This window comes from Erythranthe guttata, chromosome 1 (genome assembly GCF_056151865.1).
Source record: "Erythranthe guttata isolate IM_541 chromosome 1, IM_541, whole genome shotgun sequence".
Taxonomy (NCBI): Eukaryota; Viridiplantae; Streptophyta; class Magnoliopsida; order Lamiales; family Phrymaceae; genus Erythranthe; species Erythranthe guttata.
Window position 1 is genome coordinate 13,720,534 of NC_142533.1, and position 22,877 is coordinate 13,743,410.

A 22,877-nucleotide genomic window follows, 5' to 3' on the forward strand; every position below is an offset into this window, starting at 1 on the left:
ACCCCAAGATGATGTGGCCAAAAAAATGACGTGGGGGTGATATGTGGTTCTTTGCCAAAAAAATGACGTGGGGGTGATATGTGGTTCTTTCCCTGTATTTCAATATTAAAATTCCCAATTTGTCATTAAAATCCCCAACTTCTCTTTCCCCCTAATTCCTTGAATCGAATGGAGAAACCCCACCCCCTAATTCCTCGTACGAAGCATCAAATTGTGGTGAAATTCTGCAACAACAAGATTGCCTACCATAATTTCGCAAAGTTCGAGCATCACATGTCACTCGACGTCATTTATTCGAACACATCATCTTGGAGTGTCAGCCAGATCGGCATTTAATAGCCAGATCAACATCACATGCGCTACACGTGATATTTCTGTCCAAATTGACTGACAGAGTTGACGACAAAATATAAATTGTTAAAAAGTGGCAAGTTTGAGGACATATTTCGTGGATGAAAAAATTGAGAACAATAATTATTTTAGTGGTAAAGTTTATGGACATAAACTATAGTTTTCCCATACAAATACATTAGCTAGAGGTTTGTAGCCCACCTTGCGGCACATGCAGTACTTTTTTGAGAAACCAAATTAGATAAGAAAGGCCTTAGAGTCTGTAGAGTGCCTTTAGTGAAACCCAAAAGATTAGACTTGAGACTAAATATTGTTACGTGTTAAGTTTTTACGTATAAAGTTGGATGCACAATCAAAATTGTGCTTTCAGTTAAATTCTTATTGTACCTAGTAAAAAGATGCAACAATTAAAAATTTGTTTCGAATGAAGTACTAAACAAACAGTGATATAACATAAACATCAACTCAATGCAAAAACACGAGTTATCTATGAATTAAGTCAAATGGAGAATGCACCATCAATGACGTACAAAATAGAGAGGGAAGCACAATAAATCATAATTTGCAAAGAAATCTGCTATAAACTTTGGCTGTGGTACGTGTTTTACCTCTAACGGTTAGATCAAAATAAGGCGCATCTCAGGCAACATAAAAGAGCCTGATTTGGAATTCATCTTAATCATACATATTCTTCAAGAAAATAATTAGATTCATGAAGATGGCCTGCACGGTTGCAGAGTAGGTTTATTTGGGTAACTCACCATAAACCATTACTTGTGATTCTGACAATTAATTAATCAACATCAAATCCATCTTGATATATGACAGGCATTTTTTGCAAATTGATAATCTTACTTTATTTTGGTGCTTCATGAGTGGATGGACTGAAGTAGTAGTGCTTTGATTTTCAATCGTAGAGTGCATCTGATCATGTAGTTTAAGAGCCACCAACTTATGAAAGAGAGAGAAGATGGGAGCTCTAAAGAATAAATCCTACATATATTTATGAATCATATAACTATTAATTATCCTATTTAACTTTTTTCCTATTTAAAATCATATTTGTTCATGTATTAAACTATTCATATTACTAATTACTTATTATTAATCAATTTACCTAATTGTCCCTCAAATCTTACGTATTCAAATGATATTTTTATACACATACAAAATGGAAGAAATCTTCCCTATCATTCATACTTTTATAGATAGTATAGAAAAATATTTTTTTAGTATGAATAGAGTAAAAAAAAAATACATAGTTTGATCACATATAATAACGTATCAAAATTATCAAAATTTAAAAACAATTTCAAAGATTATATAATGTAAAACTGCAAAATTGTAAAATCAAAATTATCATCGAATATATATGAAAACTACAAAAGGTTTATATGATTGACATCTTCGAAAAAGGTGTAGAACAATAATAACGTATTTGTTAGAAATGTATATAAAAACTAAAATTTAAAAATATCATTTATGAACGGTGTCAAACAATCTTCAGGTTAAAACATTTGTTTAAACTATGAATTTCGGACAAAGTATGATTAACTTGTGGGATAATCCACTCCAGACTGAAATTCAATTTTCGGACATGTCACCAAAGGTAGTCTATCTTTAAAACCTTTTTCGTACGAGTTAATTAGTTCGATCTTGATTTCTAAACTGCAGCGTTGTATCGAATTGAAATTTTGTTTCACCCATGTCCATAATTATAGTAGAATGTTTGTTGGCTCTGTATAAAGCAATCTTTCGGAAATGCATCATCGTGTTCAAAAAGAAAAAGAAAAAAAAAACAAAGAGGGGATAGAATAGAAGCCCCATGTTGACTAATAAGGTTATAAAACCAAGCATCCTCAACCATCAAACAATAATAATAATAAAAAAAAAATGGGCTTCATTGTACGGATTAATCGAACGTATCTAGTTCTAGAATGAGGAAGCCAGCTTAATTAGCTAATCACACAATTAGCTGGACTTGAATATCTGGATGGCATCATCTATGGCAGCTGCATTATTCTTCAACACCTTCCACTGACCCATAGTTAAGCTTATTCCTGCATGCCAATCAAGCTTTCTCAAATACTCCATCGATCGACTAATAACTTCATTAGTGAATAATTTTTTTTTAATAAATCAAAATCTTCAACCAACAAATCTCATTCTATGGACATGCAACATAGATTTGATCTATACTAATTCATTAGTGAAACAAGGTCGTTTTTCCTTTATAATAATTATTTAGCAAATACTATATTAATACCAATGTACTACCACCTCTTCCACATTAATTCAAAATATTAACACATGCAGCTAATAATTTAATAAAGAAAAGAACAAAACGAGCATACAAATTTAGAGAAAAATTGTGAGTTCAAAACCGGTGACAAATATTAGGATCGATTCCCCATATTGGCAACATAAACGATTATTTGACCTAGATCGTATACTTATAATTATGATGCATGCTACAAACATAATATAAACAAAGAACTCAATGAGAGAGGAGGAAAAAAAGGGTCATAATATATGTTTTCGACTAATAATAATAAACTCGAAGCCATTTAATTAAAATCAGTTTGCACTGCATAAATTAAATGTATCAGATAAATTTTTAAATTGAAAAGAAAAGGATATATATATATATATATATATATATATATATATATATATATATATATATATATATATATATATATATATATAAATATACCTTTGGCGGAAGGAAACTCTTTGTCGCCTTTGGTGTAGTATTCTCTGACTGATACCAAAATCGTCCCATTATGTTCTGCTAACGTCACCCTTCTTGTAGATGATAGCTGAACACGGCCTTGTAAACAAATCTCAGCTACTAATCACATATATATATATATATATATATATAATAATCCAAATTAATAGACAGATAAAAGAAAAAGTGAGGTCTGTCTTACGTGGCAAATAACGAGGTTACCCTGATCATCATATTCATACTCTTCGGCTGCGCCATCTTTTTTCGCCAACTTCTTACCATCGCCGCCTCTCTCCATTTTTCACTTGGTTTAGGGTTTATGTGGATGTGGAATGCGAGTCGACGAGTCGACGACCACTAATAAATAATATTTATGATTGGGAATTAATTTCCTTTGGTATTAATTACTTATATATGGTACGTACTACTAATTAAATGAATGATTGATTTTATTATATGGAATTATGGATTTTCCTTCCCGCAGAATACGATACTCATTAGTATTTAGAGGAGTACTAAATAACTCACTTTATTTATTGCCTTAATTCACACACATTTTTTTATTATGCATTCCACTATTTCCACTATTCTTTTGAATTCCCAAGTTTAAAACGAAAATGTGCTATCTAATTCAAAAGTCAAACTGCGTGGTAAGTTGAAATAGTTTGTTACCAATTCAGACTTATGATGAAAATTTTCATATTATTATTATTATTATTATTATTATTATTATTATTATTATTATTATTATTATTATTATTATTATTATTATTAGAAAACTGTTTAGATTATGTTGCGGGGTAATAGTAAGTCCTATTGTAATAAAATAATGGGGTAATTACAAAAAAACCCATGACAAGGGCACTTAATTAAAAGAGGGACATTCAATTTTTTTGTCTTTCAAATAAATCCACCCCATTCAAACTTATTTGCAAATAAGGAAAATTCTTTTATATATACCAAAATTACCCCCAATTCATTAAACCCAATTCAACTCCAATTTTATGATTTACACCCCAATTTAGCCCAATTTCATCAATTAACCAATTTTAACCCTAATTTCAATTTTGACCCCAATTTTAACCCTAATTCTTATCAATTCCACCCATTATGCTCTAACTTCTTTAATATTACACATTGACCCCGGATTTAAACAAATATATCACACTAACCCCCAAAACTTTTTTTTTTTTTCAGAAAATAATTTTTTTTTCTGAAATATTTTTTTTCCAGCCAGATTCCCGCGTTGACCGGCCAGTAATGGGTGGAATTGTTAGAGCATAATGGGTGGAATTGTTAATAATTATATTATTGAGGGTATTTTAGACTAAATACATGGGGATGAGCTTAATTGAGAGACTGTTTTTTTTGTGGACAAAAATGCATTTAAGTCCCATGTGATGGGCCTTTTTGCCATTTGCCCTAAAATAATAAGAGTTTTTGGGGTCTTTACAAATAAGTTCATCAATGAGTACTTATTCATAAAGAGATTCAGACATAAAACTCCTTTACCAATAAGTCCACACATGGTTCAGAGTTCAGACACTACAAGAAAAATATTAATTAGTGACAATAAAATATGTGACAATGTGTATTTATCACTAAACAAGTATATTAAGTGACATGATATTTATTTTATCACTAATGATAATTTCTCTTTAGTGACAATATCAAGTTGTCATTAATGGCACATTTTCTTTAGTGATAAAATTGAACTTGTCACCAATAACAATTTTTCTTTTGTGACAACTTATTTGTTGTCACCAATAACACCTTTTTTTTAGTGATAAAATATAGGGGGCTTAAGCTATAGGTCCCTGGTGACAAAACTTATTAGAACTGAATGACAAGTCTAACTAAACATTTGTTTTACATCCTTTTTAAATTTGATTCCAAATATGCCCCCACATACAAAAAATGAAATATGTATCAAGTAATATTTAAACTATATTTATCATTTTTTCATTCTGCATTTAGCATTTTTATTTTCGCATCTAGCATTTTTGTTATTATTTTTTTTCGTAGAACATTTTTTTATTTTTATTTTTTTGCTTTTTCGTATTTTTCCTTTTCTTCCTACATAATATGGAAAATTATGATTTTTTAATTTTTTTTCGATTTCTTAGAATTCCATAGGAAATCGTAGTAGTCCGTAGTCATGTATAGACACTCGTAGAAAACTATAGTAATCCGTAGTCACATATTCATAAAACCCTAATTTCTCTTTTCAACCCTAGCCGTCAGACACCATAGACACCCATAGACAATCATAGACAATTATAGACATGAAATCAAAAAGTCTTAGATCCGCCCCACCAAATCGTAGATCTCCTCCACCAAACCCTAGATCTGCGACGCCAACATCACCACGGCGCTAAAGATGCCACAAACCCCACCTATGCTGCCGTTGCCCCCCATCCCCACCCCCAACGTCGAGCGCCACCTACACAATTCCCCAGCCCCGAGCACCGCCGCCCAATGACCCCATCCTCATGGCCAAAAACCGGGTCACCATGAGCGCTTCCCCGAGCAGCAGCCGCCGCCATCGCCGTCTCTCCCCCATGCCACCACATCCAGCACCATAGTCGATTCCATTGTCATAGCTTGAGATCGAGAGAAATAAATGAGAGAGCGAGATAGAGAGAGTGAGACCGAGAGAGCGAGATACAGAGAGAGGCAAAGAAAGGGAGAGAAGAAAAATAAAGAAGAAAGAGAGCGAGATACAGAGAGAGGTGGAGAAAGAGAGAGCAGAAAAATAAAGAGGAAAAATAGATCTGTGAGAGAAATGTGAATATGTTGGTTATAATATTTAGGGTTAAGGGCAAGATAGGAATTAAAAAAAAATTAAGGATGTGAATCATATATTATTTCAATCTAGAGATTTCATTAAAAAATTGGATTTAGACTTGTCATTTAGTTCAAATTAATTTTGCTACGAGGGACTTATAGCATATTACCCCAAAAATATAAATTGTCATTAATGATACTTCTTCTATGAGAAAATATAAGTTGAATTGTTATTATTTTCCAGAAAAAAAGCCGGTTGAAATTTCTTTTCAAGATATACTAGAAACGATAATAAGATAGAGAATTGCTCAATAATAATAATAATAATAATAATAATAATAATAATAATAATAATAATAATAGTAATAATAATAATAATAGTAATAATAATAATAATAATAATAATAATAATAATAATAATAATAATAATAATAATAATAATAATAATAATAATAATAATAATAATAATAATAATAATAATAATAATAATAATAATAGTAATAATAATAATAGTAATAATAATAATAATAGTAATAGTAATAATAATAATAATAATAGTAATAATAATAATAATAATAATGATAAATAATAATAATAATAATAATAATAATAATAATAATAATAATAATAATAATAATAATAATAATAATAATAATAATAATAATAATAATAATATTAATAATATTAATAATATTAATAATATAATAATAATAATAATAATAATAATAATAATAATAATAATAATAATAATAATAATAATAATAATAATAATAATAATAATAATAATAATAATAATAATAATAATAATAATAATAATAATAATAATAATAATAATAATAATAATAATAATAATAATAATAATAATAATAATAATAATAATAATAATAATAATAATAATAATAATAATAATAATAATAATAATAATAATAATAATAATAATAATAATAATAATAATAATAATAATAATAATAATAATAATAATAATAATAATAATAATAATAATAATAATAATAATAATAATAATAATAATAATAATAATAATAATAATAATAATAATAATAATAATAATAATAATAATAATAATAATAATAATAATAATAATAATAATAATAATAATAATAATAATAATAATAATAATAATAATAATAATAATAATAGAGAAGGCCTGTATTCTTAATATTAATTATTAATGACTAAACTGTTATAAAATTATTCTTAATATTAAATTATTAACGATTAAGCTGTTATTAAGTTTCTATTAATTACCTAAAATCTCATTAGACTGATCCTAAAAAAAAATGTATACACAATATATTTTGCCAATTATAAATATGGCTTTATTTGGAAAAAAAGAAAGGGATATATGCAAAATTGCACTTTAGTTGAAAAATAAAAGTTGCACTTTGTTTTCCAACTAAAGTCCAACTTCATTTAATTATAAAAAAAAAAAAAAGTGCAACTTGTTGTGATATATCTATCTTGTAATATATCTCATAGTAGACTTGTGCACTAAGTTTGTGTAAATATTGACTGAGCTTTTGTAATGATACGTGTCACTCTCTCTTTTATGTATATCTCAGCATTGTGACTAAGCTTGTAATTATGTTTGTATAAATAGCTCACTTAAGTATGAATATAACATAATTTCTTCAACACAATACAGTAGCTTTTATTCAACATATGTCTTATATCTCACTTATATATCTTTATATAGAAAAAGGCTTTCAATTCCACGGCACATAATTCTTGTGCTTGTTCTGTACGAGAACAACTTGTTCTTGTTAAATTGTAAAGCTAATTTCTGTTATTCTATATATATATATATTATATAAATATTTGGTACTATATTTTATATTTCACAACACGTTATCAGCACGAGTTTTTGCTCTACAAAATTATAGGCAAATATGGAGAACATTGACAAAAGAGAAAATTGCCTACTCGATAGTGCAACTACACACTCAATATTCAATAATAAAATATATTTCTCGAGTGTGACTTTGTGCAAGGCACAAGTTAAAACCATTGCAGGTTCCGCGGAAATAATAGATGGCTCCGGGAACGCAACAATTGTGTTGCCTAATGGTACCACTTTGCATATTGAAAATGCATTGATATCAGGTAGATCAAATAAGAATCTACTGAGTTTTAAAGATGTGAGACATAATGGATATCATTTAGAGACACTGGATGAAAAAACCGTGGAATGTCTCTGCATCACATCATATGTTATGGACAAAAGAATTGTTCATGAAAAACTCGAAGCGACAGCTTCTGGAGTGTATTGTTTCGAAATTAGAGCTTTCGAATCCTATGTCACTATGCCATGGAAACTTGTTAATCCCGATATACACGGGTTATGGCATGATCGACCGGGTCACCCAGGAACGACAATGATGCGTAGGATTGTACAACATACTAAGGGACATCCATTAAAAGATACAAAGATCTTAATGTCCAATGAATATTTTTGTGAATCATGTTCACAAGGAAAGCTCATTATAAAACCTTCCATCGAAAAAGTCGGTTATGAATCACCATCGTTTTTACAACGTATTCATGGTGATATTTGTGGACCAATACACCCTGCAAGTGGGCCATTTAGATATTTTATGGTTTTGGTGGACGCATCTTGTAGATGGTCCCACGTATGCTTATTATCTTCGCGAAATGTTGCATTTGCGCGTTTGCTAGCACAAATTATTAAACTCCGAGCACATTTCCCTGATTATCCCATTAAAAACATAAGAATGGATAATGCCGGAGAATTTACATCAAAAACTTTTGATGAGTATTGTGCAGCACTGGGAATAAATGTCGAGCACCCAGTAGCATACGTTCACACTCAAAATGGACTGGCGGAATCTCTGATTAAACGCGTCCAAATAATTGCTCGTACTTTGCTGATGAGATCTAAACTCACTAGTGCAGCATGGGGCCATGCAGTATTGCATGCATCAGCGCTGATTAAATTACGCCCCACTGCTTATCATATGCATTCCCCAATGCAATTGGCCTTAGGCTTTGAGCCCGATATTTCGCACCTTCGCACATTTGGTTGCGCTGTGCAAGTGCCAATTCCTCCTCCTCAGAGGACTAAAATGGGTCCCCAACGCCGACTTGGCATATACGTTGGGTTTGATTCACCGTCGATTACGCGTCGGCATAACCAACTAACTGGATATTTGTTTTGTTACAATGGTGCAGGTATATCTTGGCGATCTACCAAACAGACATTGGTAGCCACCTCCTCAAACCATTCTGAAATAATAGCACTTTATGAGGCTGGCAGAGAATGCGTTTGGTTAAGATCAGTCATATCACATATACGAAATTCCTGCCAATTAAATCCAGTTACAAATACGCCCACTATCATTTATGAAGATAATGCTGCTTGCATAGCACAAACAAAGGGCGGATACATAAAAGGTGATATGACCAAGCATATATCACCAAAGTTCTTTCATACACATGAGCTTCAGAAGAATGGCGAAATTAATGTCCAACAAATTCGCTCATGTGACAATCTTGCTGATTTGTTTACAAAATCCTTGCCAACTTCTACATTTGAAAAATTGGTGTACAATATTGGAATGAGAAGAGCCAATATGAAGCAAGATTGACAGCCGTCCCTGAGGCTATAATATTCATTTCAGGGGGAGTAATTGTGCGCTGCACTCTTTTTTCCCTTTGACTGGTTTTGTCCCATTGGGGTTTCCAGCAAATGTTTTTAACGAGGCAGCTTATGCACGTGACTTGGATTTGAAATGTGCACTCTTTTCCCTTTCGACCGATTTTTGTCCCATTGAGTTTTTCGGCTTGAGGTTTTTAATGAGACATACATACACGTTTTTACTCATCCAATTTTCAGTTAGTGCTTCGTTTAAAGGGGAGTGTTGTGATATATCTATCTTGTAATATATCTCATAGTAGACTTGTGCACTAAGTTTGTGTAAATATTGACTGAGCTTTTGTAATGATACGTGTCACTCTCTCTTTTATGTAAATCTCAACATTGTGACTAAGTTTGTAATTATGTTTGTATAAATAGCTCACTTAAGTATGAATATAACATAATTTCTTCAACACAATACAGTAGCTTTTATTCAACATATGTCTTATATCTCACTTAGATATCTTTATATAGAAAAAAGCTTTCAATTCCACGGCACATAATTCTTGTGCTTGTTCTGTACGAGAACAACTTGTTCTTGTTAAATTGTAAAGCTAATTTCTGTTATTCTATATATATATTATATAAATATTTGGTACTATATTTTATATTTCACAACACAATTTCATTAATATGAGTAAAGATCATGTATTTTATAATTAGGAAATAAATTCTGAACGGATCCGCTGCTTTTTGGAGATAAGCGGATTCCATTCAGCTCATGACACGTGGAGTTTAACTAGCTGTAAAATTTAATTTAACCCTTAATCTTACTCTTAATTGATTTATTTTTATTATTTAAAAAATAACAAACCCTTATCTTTTTAGTTTTTACGGTAAATTACTTTGGTTAATTGTTTTTTTTTCTTTGTTACATGTAGTCTAAAATATTGATAAAATTTAAAAAAGAAAAAAAAAATAATTTCATGTATTTAAATTGTGGGTTTTGGGGACTTCTTCGACCCTACACCCGGTGATAAAATACCGGGTGGATCTTCTACTGTTATGTGATTTTTTTTGTATTTTATAATATATTCCTCCACTTGGGTTTACCTGTAGGGGTTTTAGAAATATACAAAAAACGACTCGTAGCAGTAGAAGACACACCCAGTGTTTATCACCGGGTGTTGGTCGAAGGAGCTGGTTTTGGGCGTGTTTATTCTTTCTTATTACTATTATTCTCCTTTTTTATATTTATTGGGTTTATTAAAATAATAAAACACACAAAAAAAAAAGAAAGAAAAAACATGTTCCAAATGATTTTATGTACAAGAAAACATAATTCCCTTTTTTTTTTAAACAAAAAAAAGAATAAAAGAAAAAAGAACGAATAGGAGAAAAAAGCTGGTGTGTGCCTATATATACGGAAGTTACATGCACTTAAAATTCTTAAATAGAGTAGTTAAGAAATTTTAAACTTAAAATACCTACAAATTTGGGAAAATAATCAACCATTTTTTTATTATTAAAATGTCCATGTGTCACTCAATGAGTGGAATCCGTTTTTCTTATTTAAATAGGGGATCCGTTCCAAATTTGCTCCCTTATAATTAATATAGAGATTTAATATTTTTCATCTAAATTGAAATAACGCATTGAACATCTCCAAGGGGATTTCATCGTTCTCGCAAGGTGAAAACCCAAACCCAGCCAAAAATTGCTCCCAGCCCATTGATTTTTTTCGTTTCTCTGTCGATTATTTGATTCCCCGTCTCTGTAATTTTTCAATTAGGTTTCGATTATGTTCAAACCAAGCTCCGGCGAATCGTGTCAATTAGGTTTCGATTCTGTTCAAACCAAGCTCCGGCGAATTGTCTCCGGCCGCGAACAGCTCAAAATCGCCTTCGATTCGCTCCATTACCAGATTAGAACTGGTTTGCTCGAGGTATAATTCCAATCGACGCGTTGTTTGATTTCTCCGACTCTTTTCAATTATTTTAAAATTATTTCTCTTTCCGTTTCAATTATTTTAAAATTTCTGAAGTTCTCGTTGTTTGATTCTCCGTCTCTATAGTTCTTATAATAAGACTCCTGAATAATTGCTCGGCGGTCACAATTCAGTGGAAATCAGTGAGCATACATCACAATTGGACCACAAACATCTAAAATTTCTGTTTCCAGGTTAGGTTTATTTTATGGTTTAATAATATGTATATATGTGCATTCATAGAGATCTTCAAATTCGGGATTTATTGTTGAAGCACATTTATGATATTTATTTCTTTTATTTTTGTGGGAAAATGAAAAGGGGGATATGGTTGGCCATATTGAGTTATACAAATTAACACGGTGTAGATCCGAAGATGAGTTCGATGAAGGGTGTTGAGTTAATGAAGGTGCAAAAGAAAAATATGTAAGATTTATTACTATTTGTTTTAGTTATCCTGTGACTCGCTGTGATTAGTTCCTATAAATAATCATTTTTTTATTATAGTACAAAATGTTGGAGCTTCAGAACAAGAAACTTGATGAAGGAGAACTTATAGTGGATGAAGAGAACATATGTGGTGAAGTTTTAGGGTTTAAATCTGGTTATATTCGTGGTAGAGGAGCTGGACCTAAACCAAAAAGATTCTTGCCAAATCAAAATTATGGGAAGGAGTTGGAAGAGGCCAAGATAAATGCCAAGTTAGCTCAGGTACGAGCTGAGGAAGCTGCGCACAAAGTTATGGTACTTTTTGATAAATTGGATAAGCAACAAACTTTAATCAAAGAGTTAAAAGAAGGGTTAATTGCAACACAAAAGACAATGGTGGAAGGTCAAAGGTCAACGACAGAGATGATGTCTTTTTTTGATCAATTTCGTCGAATGAGTCAGTTTCCAACTATGTCTCCATGGTATGTAACTAAATTCAATTTTTTTTCTTATTGCTTATTGCTATTGTATTAAATCGAAATTGGATTACTTTTTAGGTTTTCTGCACCTCCAAACCAAAATCAACATAACATGCAAGGTTTTATGCATGGAATCGGCTCACAGAAAGTTCAAAATTCTTGTAAAGACTCTGATGCGTAAGTATCTTGTACCATTCAATTTTAGTTTTCTTAACTTTATTTTGTAAGTATTGTTCGTTATTTCAGTTTTTCGAACGAACGTGAGCTACGAGATTTATTTCGAGAAGTAGGCAAGTATCCCGTGCCTACTTCATTTTGACAGAGGGGTTGATATTTCAGGTATTGTATACAAATTTTCTTCTTCTTTATTTTTATTTATGTGATCTGATTTAGGTTTTTCATTGTTCAACAGAAGGAAGTTGACAATGTTAATAAAAGAAAATTACAACAGAAGGAGAATACATATTGATAGGTGCTTTTGCATATTACCTCAATTTTGACTATTTTCATGTACAAGATTCTGCATATCAGCTACTCTGCTTATCTCACTATTAGATTATATTTTTTTACAGGTTTATTATACAAAAATTCTTTGCAAGGTGAACGTAGAAAGATGATTATGACTTGAGTTGTTGCTGAATTTTATGGAAATTTGTGTTTAATATAGTTTGGTTTACTATTGATTGTATTGTTCCCGTCTGATTATAGTTAGTAGTATTAGTTAGGTTTATTATTGAATAACATTGTACTATTTTTTTTTTCTACGAATTAAGAAAAATATCTTTCGTATATGTGTTATATTTTTTATGATGTTATGTTTTGATTTGTGATTCAAAAACTATTTCTATATTTTCCGTATTGGAATTTTTTTCATTTGATGTTTAGGGAAAACATAATAAGTTATAACAAGTGTTGTCACTAATTGTAGTGAATGAGTGACAACATTCAAATTGTCATTTTAGGTTCATTTAACTAGTGATAACATTCACGTTGTCACTCTAGATTCATTTTATCAGTGACAACATTCAAGTTGTCACTCTATTTGTTTAAGTGACAATATTAATGTTGTCACTTTAACTAAAATCTAAAATGACAATATTTTATAAGTTATCACAAATGAGCATTAGCGACACAGAATTAGCGACAACGCAGTGACAATATTATATTGACACTAAATTTTATTTGTGACAATTTTATGATCTAATGTGACAACTTGTGTTGTCTCTAGAACACATTTTGTTATAGTGAGATTTTTGTAAAGGACTAAAATAGCCCCTCATACTTTAATATGCTCCTATTTCATTATTAACTTTATTTAACCTCAATTTGACCTCAAATTTCACAAATTATTCAATTTTGATCCAAAACTTTTTTTTTTCATTTTTTTTTCAAAACCTTTTTTTTTCCGCCGGATTCCGGCGTTGACTTTTCAATTTTATTTTATTTTATTTTTTCTTCCGGATTTTTTCGCCGGTTTCCGGCGTTGACTTTTTCGATTTTTTTTCCCCTTTTTCTTTCTTTCTTTCTGTAACTTTTTTTTTTTCGTTTAAACAACAATATTGCTGTGACCAGTGTTCTAAATATCGGTTGTGGTGGCCGATATATCGGCCGCCATATCCGTGGCGGGCATAAACCTTTACGATATTTGTGTGGCGGTTTTGAAAATCGGTTTTTTGACGGTGAGGCGGTCTATGGCGGATCAAACCGATATATCGGGGCGGCTCAGACCGATATATCGGTTCAAACTTAATATTAACTATCGGTCTGTGAGAGTAATATTAACTATCTTACTGTTAAACACAGTACAATTAACTAAACTACAATTTAACACAGTAATATTGCTATATTAATCTCTAGCACAGTAATATTAACACAACAAAACTCATTATTATTGTGTAATAGGGTAATACTACTATGTTGACCGTTCAACAAATGTAAACATAATAAAAAAACCAAAAGAATTAATATTACTGTGAGTGACAGTAGTATTACTATAACAACAGTAATATTACCGTCAACCACAGTAATATTACAATAATAGACACACTACAAGAAAAAGACCTTATAACAACATGCAATGTGTGTTGTAAAAATAGATTGACAACGCACATACGCATGTTGTTGACGGACATGTTGTTAAAGCTTGTGAGCTATAACAACATACAATGAACGTTGTAAGCACGTTGTAATTTATGTTATAACAAGTTGCACTGCATGTTGTGTTCCACTATTACAACATGTATATGCTTGTTGCAGAATCTCTTACAACAAGGCACTGTTGCATCTTGTCAAAGACTTTAACAAAATTCAAGAGCATGTTGTGGTATTACTAACTATCACACAAAAAAAATTATATATATATATATATATATATATATATATATATATATATATATATATATATATATATATATATACTACTAACAAAATACACAAGAATCAGATTTCAATTAATCTAAATGTTGTCCAAATTCTACTAAACAAAATCGTGGCAAAATACAAATTTATCAATCAACACTATGATCGTATGCCACTTGGCCAACAAACAAAACCAGTTCAATTATCATCGAAACTAATTCTAAAGTCTCTTGCAGCCCGAGAATGCTCATGCGTCGTACATCTCTCAATTTAATCAATGGATGTCAAGTTCTCTAATATTACTTCCTCCACAATATACTGAAAATACCAAAACCAATTATATTGAGAGCAAAAAATAAATCAAATTAAAAAATGAATTGCATCAAAACATGGTTTAACTTACATTATATTCAACTCAAAAGTCAGCTACATCTTCATTTTGCTTCACAAAGGTCATTCATTTTCCTTCACAAATTTGGTGCTTGGTCATTTTTCAAGCTGTGAGAAAAAGTATGGGAATAAGAACAAATTAAAAAAATCATATATAAAATAATATAGGAACAAATCAAACTTTTGGAAAGTTGAGAAACGAATAACACAAAGCCGGTACCTTCAACATAAATTGATCACATGGAGACTGCAATTTGTCTTATGTAGTAACAAGAGTGGTATATATTACTTCCACTTATTCCTTGCAATGCTGGTCATATTTAACTCTGTCAAAAATATTGTAAAGGCACAAGAACATTGAGCATACACATAAATCATCTAGATAGTATTTATCATAATAAACTGCTATACATTAAAATCCTAAACAAACAAAAGTATGAGTTGATATACAAATGATCAAATAATAAAGATGATCTATACGACGTAGATATAAAGCAAAAACGACATACATGTTCTATATATGGTGGCAGATTCTCAATTGTTTTACAATATATATGCAAACTTTACATGGTATGAGTGATACATATAGGATATAGTATTATCAAAAGAATTTAAACTTACCACGTGTATTCATTGTGGTATATTGCTTTATGGTAAAAACAAAACTTGGGCTATTTTTTAATGGGAAAGACAAAAAAGGAGTGCCTGATTGAATAGTGTTTTTGCGGTGGAATGTTTCCAACTAGGAATTGCAAACGGGAAGAAATGAGATGAAGTTATTGCAAACCGAAGAAAAACAATACAATCAAAGACGACGAAACCAATGAAAAAAAACACATCTGGAATCAAATAAAAATATTTCCAATAAAAAAACTCACATATACATAATAATAGACTTCAAATGATGCCTCAATGCAATAAACTTATCTTTCCGCTAAAATTTATCAATTTGTTCCTAATCGGCTGCCTTTGAACAAGGAGAACAAACAATTAACTTTCCCTCAAATTAAATGATACATTGATATTGATATATCTTGTCCTGCAATTTAAAATCGAGTACCTGGGATATGAAATTATCATAATTCTATATGACTGCAAATGACATCGACCTCACACGAGGATGGACAACTGTCCATAGTTTCTCCGACAAATTCTATGAGAAGCCTGATTTCAAGAAACGAATTCAATAAAATCAATCCAATTCATTTTGAGAACAAAATATTAAAGAAATTGAATTTAAGTGGAGGAGATAAAACGACCCAATCAATTGTAGATCTCAATTTACAGACTGGAACACATATACTTTACCTGAAACGATGGAGAGGCTGGCGGTGGTAGAGGCGACTATGAAACGTTGGCCGACAGGGGTGGAGCCGTGGAGACGAAAGCAGGGCCGGTTCTGAGGGGAGGCGAAGTAGGCGGTCGCCTAGGGCCCCCGATTTTTTACGAAAATTTGGGGCCCCCAAATTATTTTATTTACACTTTATATATTAGTACTTATTTTTAAAAATTTATTATATATAATATTTTGGAACATAGGTTCTAAAATGAATTTAAGCTAAATGATCAATAGATATTTTTGCAATTTTCCAAACTTTGGGGCCCCTAAATACTAACTTTATAATGTCTTAATTACTTATTTTATTCTACCATAAGAATCAATATTCATTAGTGTATTCAAGTTTATAAATATTTATGAAGTCTATTTGCTATAAAAATTATACGTCACGGGAGAAAGTGAACTAGCAAATCATATTGTTAATTTTGAATGTTTTTCCACATTTTTAGCTACTTTATATTCATACATTTCAAAAAATATTTCGGGGGCACCGCCCCCGAACCCCCATCATCTTTTATTTCATCAGTTTTAGAAAATATTATTTATATTTTGTTAATACATTCATTCGAACACCCATTAATAAAAAAAAAAGTTTATCAAATAGGGGCCCCTATTTTCAGTTGTTCTTTAAACCTCGCCTAGGGCCCCCGAATTCTCAGGAACGGGCCTGGACGAAAGCAGGAGCGAGATAGAGAGAGATAATGGGTCTCTGTTAGGGTTTCAAATAAATGCGTAAATAAGAAAAGGAAAATGAAAGAGGAAAAGAAAAGAAAAGGAAAAAAGAAAAAAGAGGGAAAGTAAAATAAGAAGAGGGAAATTAGAAAAGGAAAATAAGGGGAAAAAGAACAAAACGGAAAGCAAAACGAAAAGAGGAAAATTAAAAGTCTTCAAACTTTGGTTGGATAAAATTTGAATAAATTTTACAAGGTGCGAATGCAGGTTGTAGTACGTGATAAATAATGACAACGCACGACGTGTGTTGTACATAATGTATAATTTGACAAGACGCGGATGAACCTTGTGGCATGTAAATTTAACAACAGGCAAAATTGGAATGTTGTAATATATATTCACCTGTCATTAATAACAACACGCATTAAAGGCGAGTTGTAATACATGTTAAATAACAACATACTTTTTTCGCACCTTGTTAAACATATGTTGTTGAAAGTCGTTTTTCTTGTAGTGACAGTAATATTATTACGTTACTCCGTGAATAACTCAAACTCCCAAAAAATAATAATATTGATGTTGTTGACAGTAATATTATTGTGTTTACAGGTTATTTTACTGTCAACAACAGTAATATAATTACGTTGATTTGTCAACAAATCAAACAAAATAAAAGAGAAACAACAAAAAATAAAAAATAATAATATTACATTAATTTAATATCAACGGCAGTACAATTACATAAATGTATTGTCAACGGCAGTACAATTACGTTAATTAACTGTCATTGACAGTATAATTACGTTAATTTACTGTCAATGACAACACAATTACGGTCAACGTTTAACGGCGGACGTAAAAAAACAAAAACAAACCAAACAAAAAAAAACAAAAAAAAAACTTAAAAAGACACTAAAAAAGTCAACGCTGGAGACCGCCGGAAAACGGCGAAAAAATCCGGAAGAAAAGAAAAGAAAAAAAAAAAGCAAAAAAAAAAAAAAAAAAAAAAAAACCGGCGAAAAAAATCCGAAAGAAGAAAAGAAAAAAAATTGAAAAGTCAACACCGGAATCCGGCGGCAAAATTTGTTTTTTTGAAAAAATATTTTTTTTTGAAAAAAAAAGTTTTGGGTCAAAATTGAATAATTTGTGAAATTTGGGGTCATATTGATATTAAATTAAGTTAAGGATGAAATTGGAGCATATTAAACTATGGTCCAAAAAAAAGTCAAAATTGAATTTATGTGGTCAAAATTGGATTTTTGTGGACAAAATTGATAAATAGAGGTTACAATTAAGAATTGGGTATAAATTGTTGAGGGTAATATTGGCATATACATGAATGTTTCATTTATTTGTAATTAATATTAAAAGAATGGGCTTATTGGTGAAAGAGATATAGCCCCTAATTAAACCTAGAATAATAAACATGCATGGTTGGGGACTTATGCACAAAAACCCCAAAGTTTTTTGTGCATATCACTAGGCCAAAACGCAAGACTGGCGACAAAAATTCGCGAAGAATTATGTCTCGTAGCGACGTTTTATCACGGTTAGCGACGTTTTATTTTCGTTGCCAAATCAGTCAAAAATCGACGCCAAACGCCCCGTCGCAAAGTCAGCGACGAAACTACAATTGCGACGCCAAGGTTCGCGACGAAAACAACGATTCGTCGCTAAAACCGTATTTTTTGAAAAAAAATATTTTTTTATCGTTCGCGACAGATAATTCATATTCGTCGCAAGGAGTTGCGACGACATTTCATCTTTCGTCGCAAGAGTTTGCTACGAAAGTTCATATTTCGTCGCAAGGTCACTGAATTTTTTGGCGACTAAATAGCTTTTTCGTCGCCCGGATTTAATTAATTTGGCGACGATAACGGAATTATATTTTGTCTCAAGTACTGATTTTTGTTTGTGACGATTTTGTTTCCGTCGCAAACGGTTTGTTTTTTTTATTAATTTATTTATTTTATTATTTTTTATAACAAAATAAAATCAGCTGTTAAAAAAAATTAAAAAAAAACCAAAACCATATTTACTCAAAAATATTAAAAACCACGATTACCAATTAAATATCAAAATACAATACAAACATCAATTCAAAAATTACATAAAAACTTGAAACCATAAATGTATTAGTTCAAGAGGCACACTAATTTCATCTCGTTTTTATACTCCACTATTAAAACGCTTGAGCAAGGTGTTCAAAATAGCTCGGGTTTCCTGCAATTGCTCTTCTAATCGATCAACTTTTTCATCTTTAACTTTATTTTGTTCTTGCATTGTTTCTCGGGTTTCCTGCAATTGTTGTTCCAATCGATTCACTAGTTCGTCTTTCATTTGCATTTGTTCTTGCATTGCCTTCATTTGAATCTCCATTTGAATCTCCACGTCTGATGGTGTTGAAGAAAATCTCGACTTTCCAATCCTTGTGCTTGAACTTTTAATTCCAAGGCATTTACTCTTTCCCAAAACCTTTTCAATTGCAGTCGAGTTGGCCGTGCTTTCGTCACTTCCATCACGCATGGTCTCGTCATAAACTCGCTCCAAATCAGCCTGAAAATGATTATGTACAAAAGTTTAGCCAAAAATTCGACATCATAACATCTAAATACGAGCATACCAAAAAAAAATCCTTACCAGTACACAACAACTTGACATATTAAAAAAAAAATCCATAGCCACACATCTAAACTTCGTACTTAATTAACATATCAAACAATTAACATGATAAACTAAAATATCCATATAATAAACCACAACAGCATATCCATATTCATAGATAAAAACCACATCCATATCCATATATCTCAACTAAACATATAAAGAATTAACATACTACCGATTGAAGAATATAATTACACTTTACTTACCGAAATGAGAAGTTGTTCAGGAGTTGTTGTCCCATTATACGGCTCTGTCTCTCCTTCCTCACTAATAGATGGTCCGGTTTCCCTCAACGCATCAATGCCCATGTAGGCTTTCTTATACGTGTCAACCACGGTAGGATTTTTGCCAAACTTTTTAAACTAAAAAATAGATTATACAATAAGTATGTATATTATATAAACTTAAATAAATTAAAATTATAGATTATGCCACTAACATGATTATAGGACCAACTATTGATACTTGTTCGACCCCAATGGTGGTCTGTCAACACTTTCTTTCTCGAGTCCTTGCATTTAATGACTTGGACTGTGAAAAATATTGCACAAATTAATACACATAAATATATGAAAATATAATCATAAATTAAAAGCATAAAATTTACCTTCCCATCATCCCCCGGAGTATAAATAGAATGAAACTGATCACATAGCCTCTCCCAAGTTTGAGCGCTAATCCTATTCGGACGATTTGCCTTAGCAGCTGCAGGTTAGGCGCTTTATCAAAAACCGCCTTCAATCTTTTATTTTTTGCATCTTTCCAACGACAATTGGCTGTCTCGTTGAACCATTTTTTCGTAGCCTCATTTTCAGGAAGTTTCCACGTTCCCTAAAAGGCATACAAAAAATTCCATAATTAATTGATAACAAAATAATTATAATACCTGAAATAAATAAAATAATTTGAACTTTCAAATACCTTAAATGCTTTCCACAATTCTTCGACACGACCCTCTTTCTTGTGCTTAGGCCATGAAATAGACGGATCAAAATTGTCCCAATGTGTAACCTCGTTACTAATTGCCACCGCCAACTTGTACCTGCCGGGTGCAACAGGAATACCCATACCGTCAAACTCCAAATCAACTATATCGGTACTTGTAGACTCATCACCTATAGGCTCAACAGAAATATCTTCCGTCGACATTGCTCGCCTGAGAAAGAAAATAAGATACACATATACAGAAATATATATAAGTCTCTAACCAAGCATCTTTATTACTCTATGTTTAGGGGTTATATCTCTTTCACCAATAATCATATCACTTTAATATTTTATATATAAAAGAAAGAAACGCTGGACAACCCTAAAAAACTCTAATGTTATTTTTGTAATTAAATATTGTTATTTTTTTTCTCTACTAATTTCTAACTATAATTTTTAACTATTATCAAATTTGAAACTAAATCCTGAATAATCCTATCTAATGGTACTTTTGTAATTGTATATTTTTAATATTTTTTGTCTACTAATTTTTTAACTATAATTTTCAATAACTATCAATCTACTATTTTTCATCAATATATCTCAAATTTTAAGTGATAAAGATAGAAATTCGACTCGTTATTAATCTATGTATTTGGATTATAAATCTTAATATGTCAGATTTAAAAAAAGTTATGTTATATAAATATGAATAATATTACATTATTAAATTTTACTATGTTATACTATGTTTTCTTATTATGTATTAAATTGATTATTTTTTTTCACTTTTGAAATAATATCCCGTGCATCGCACGGGGAAAAAATGCTAGTTTGTTATAAATAAATGAAAGATTCATGTATATGACAATATTACCCCCAACCCTTTATACCCAATTCTTAATTGTAACCACATTTTAATCAATTTTGTCCACAAAAATCCAATCTTGACTTTTTTTTGTCAAAAAAAATAAAAAAATTGCCACCGGATTCCGACGTTGACCGGCATTCAACGCCAGTCTCCGGCGTTGACTTTTCGATTTTCCGGCGTTGAAATTTTATGTTTTTTTATTATTTTTTTCGCCGCACCGCCGGTCTCTGGCGTTGATTTTTTTTAGTGTTTTATTTTATTTTATTATTATTATTATTATTATTATTATTATTATTATTATTATTATTATTATTATTATTATTATTATTATTATTATTATTATTAATATTATTATTATTATTATTATTATTTTACATCCGCCGCTAAACGTTGACTGTAGTTGTGCTGTCACTGACAGTAAATTAACGTAATTATACTGTCAATGACAGTTAATGAACGTAATTGTACTGCTATTGACAATACATTTATGTAATTCTGCCGGTGACAGTAAATTAACGTAATATTATTATTTTTTTTTTGTTATTTTTTTTATTTTGTTTGATTTGTTGACAAAGTCAACGTAATTATATTACCGTCGTTGACAGTAAAATAACTGTAAAAACAATAATATTACTATCAACCACATCAATATATTATTTTTTGGGTTTTTTGTTTTGTTTGAGTTATTCACGGAGTAACGTAATAATATTATTGTCTATTATTGTAATATTACTGTAAACACAATAATATTACTATAGTTGACGGTAATATTATATTACTGTTATTATAGAAATATTGTTGTCAACCACATCATTATTATTATTTTATTTGGATTTTTTTTGTTTGTTTTTCCTCCCAGTTTAGTTTTTGGCCAGCGTATATGTTTTGTCTCTTCGCAGCTTGTTTCCCTAACGTCATTAGGTTAACAAAATTATGAATGTAATTGGTAACCTAATTCCTAAATTAATTTAGCTAATTAAATTAATTACGTATGAATATAATTATAAGAAAACGTTATCGATTATCATCAAAATTTGATTAAAAAAATGAATCGCAAATTTAAAATAGGTTTGTAAAATAACCATTCGACAACATGCTGTGTGTCTTGTTACAGTAACCCTATTAGACAACACACATTATATCTTGTTACAGTTACGCTTTTGTACGACTTGCGAGAAACTTTGTTGTAAACATAGGTGGAACTTAGTTGGGGCTAGGGGTAGCTGTAAACCCCCCAAGATTAAAAATTTTTTTTTTTTTAGGTATTTTGGCA

The 22,877-nt window shown here is 30.6% G+C and overlaps 3 protein-coding genes and 1 long non-coding RNA gene across 12 annotated transcripts; 1 reads left to right on the top strand and 3 right to left on the bottom strand.

The window, feature by feature from the left end:
* Positions 1–2,193: 2,193 nt before the first annotated feature.
* On the bottom strand, positions 2,194–3,445 carry LOC148772904 (RNA polymerase II transcriptional coactivator KELP-like). The gene is made up of 3 exons (XM_088821250.1): positions 3,288–3,445; positions 3,068–3,173; positions 2,194–2,411 (listed from the first exon to the last, which is right to left on the bottom strand). The coding sequence occupies exons 1-3, from the start codon at positions 3,381–3,383 to the stop codon at positions 2,323–2,325; spliced, it is 291 nt and encodes a 96-aa protein (XP_088677376.1). The 5' UTR covers positions 3,384–3,445; the 3' UTR covers positions 2,194–2,322.
* Positions 3,446–11,089: 7,644 nt separating this feature from the next.
* On the top strand, positions 11,090–13,221 carry LOC105969872 (uncharacterized). Of its 9 annotated transcripts, none has more exons than XM_088820113.1 (8): positions 11,090–11,177; positions 11,278–11,430; positions 11,560–11,666; positions 11,794–11,898; positions 11,980–12,383; positions 12,459–12,557; positions 12,793–12,852; positions 12,936–13,221. In XM_088820113.1, exons 5-8 carry the CDS (start codon positions 11,986–11,988, stop codon positions 13,006–13,008), a joined length of 630 nt encoding a protein of 209 aa, XP_088676239.1. In that variant the 5' UTR covers positions 11,090–11,177; positions 11,278–11,430; positions 11,560–11,666; positions 11,794–11,898; positions 11,980–11,985; the 3' UTR covers positions 13,009–13,221. The 9 variants fall into 9 exon arrangements, 7 of the variants coding, with proteins under 7 accessions (XP_088676239.1, XP_088676249.1, XP_088676256.1 ...); XR_016031917.1 differs by adding an exon at positions 12,627–12,719 and having other exon boundaries at positions 11,108–11,430; XR_016031915.1 differs by adding an exon at positions 12,627–12,719 and having other exon boundaries at positions 11,108–11,430; positions 12,953–13,221.
* A 1,609-nt stretch (positions 13,222–14,830) lies between these two features.
* LOC148772905 (uncharacterized) lies at positions 14,831–16,502 on the bottom strand. The gene is made up of 5 exons (XR_016032972.1): positions 16,437–16,502; positions 16,007–16,292; positions 15,834–15,870; positions 15,349–15,454; positions 14,831–15,236 (listed from the first exon to the last, which is right to left on the bottom strand). It is a non-coding gene; the product is annotated as an uncharacterized LOC148772905 (long non-coding RNA).
* Positions 16,503–19,171: 2,669 nt separating this feature from the next.
* LOC148772906 (uncharacterized) lies at positions 19,172–20,182 on the bottom strand. The gene is made up of 2 exons (XM_088821259.1): positions 20,013–20,182; positions 19,172–19,695 (listed from the first exon to the last, which is right to left on the bottom strand). Exons 1-2 carry the CDS (start codon positions 20,112–20,114, stop codon positions 19,309–19,311), a joined length of 489 nt encoding a protein of 162 aa, XP_088677385.1. The 5' UTR covers positions 20,115–20,182; the 3' UTR covers positions 19,172–19,308.
* Between the last annotated feature and the right edge of the window lie 2,695 nt (positions 20,183–22,877).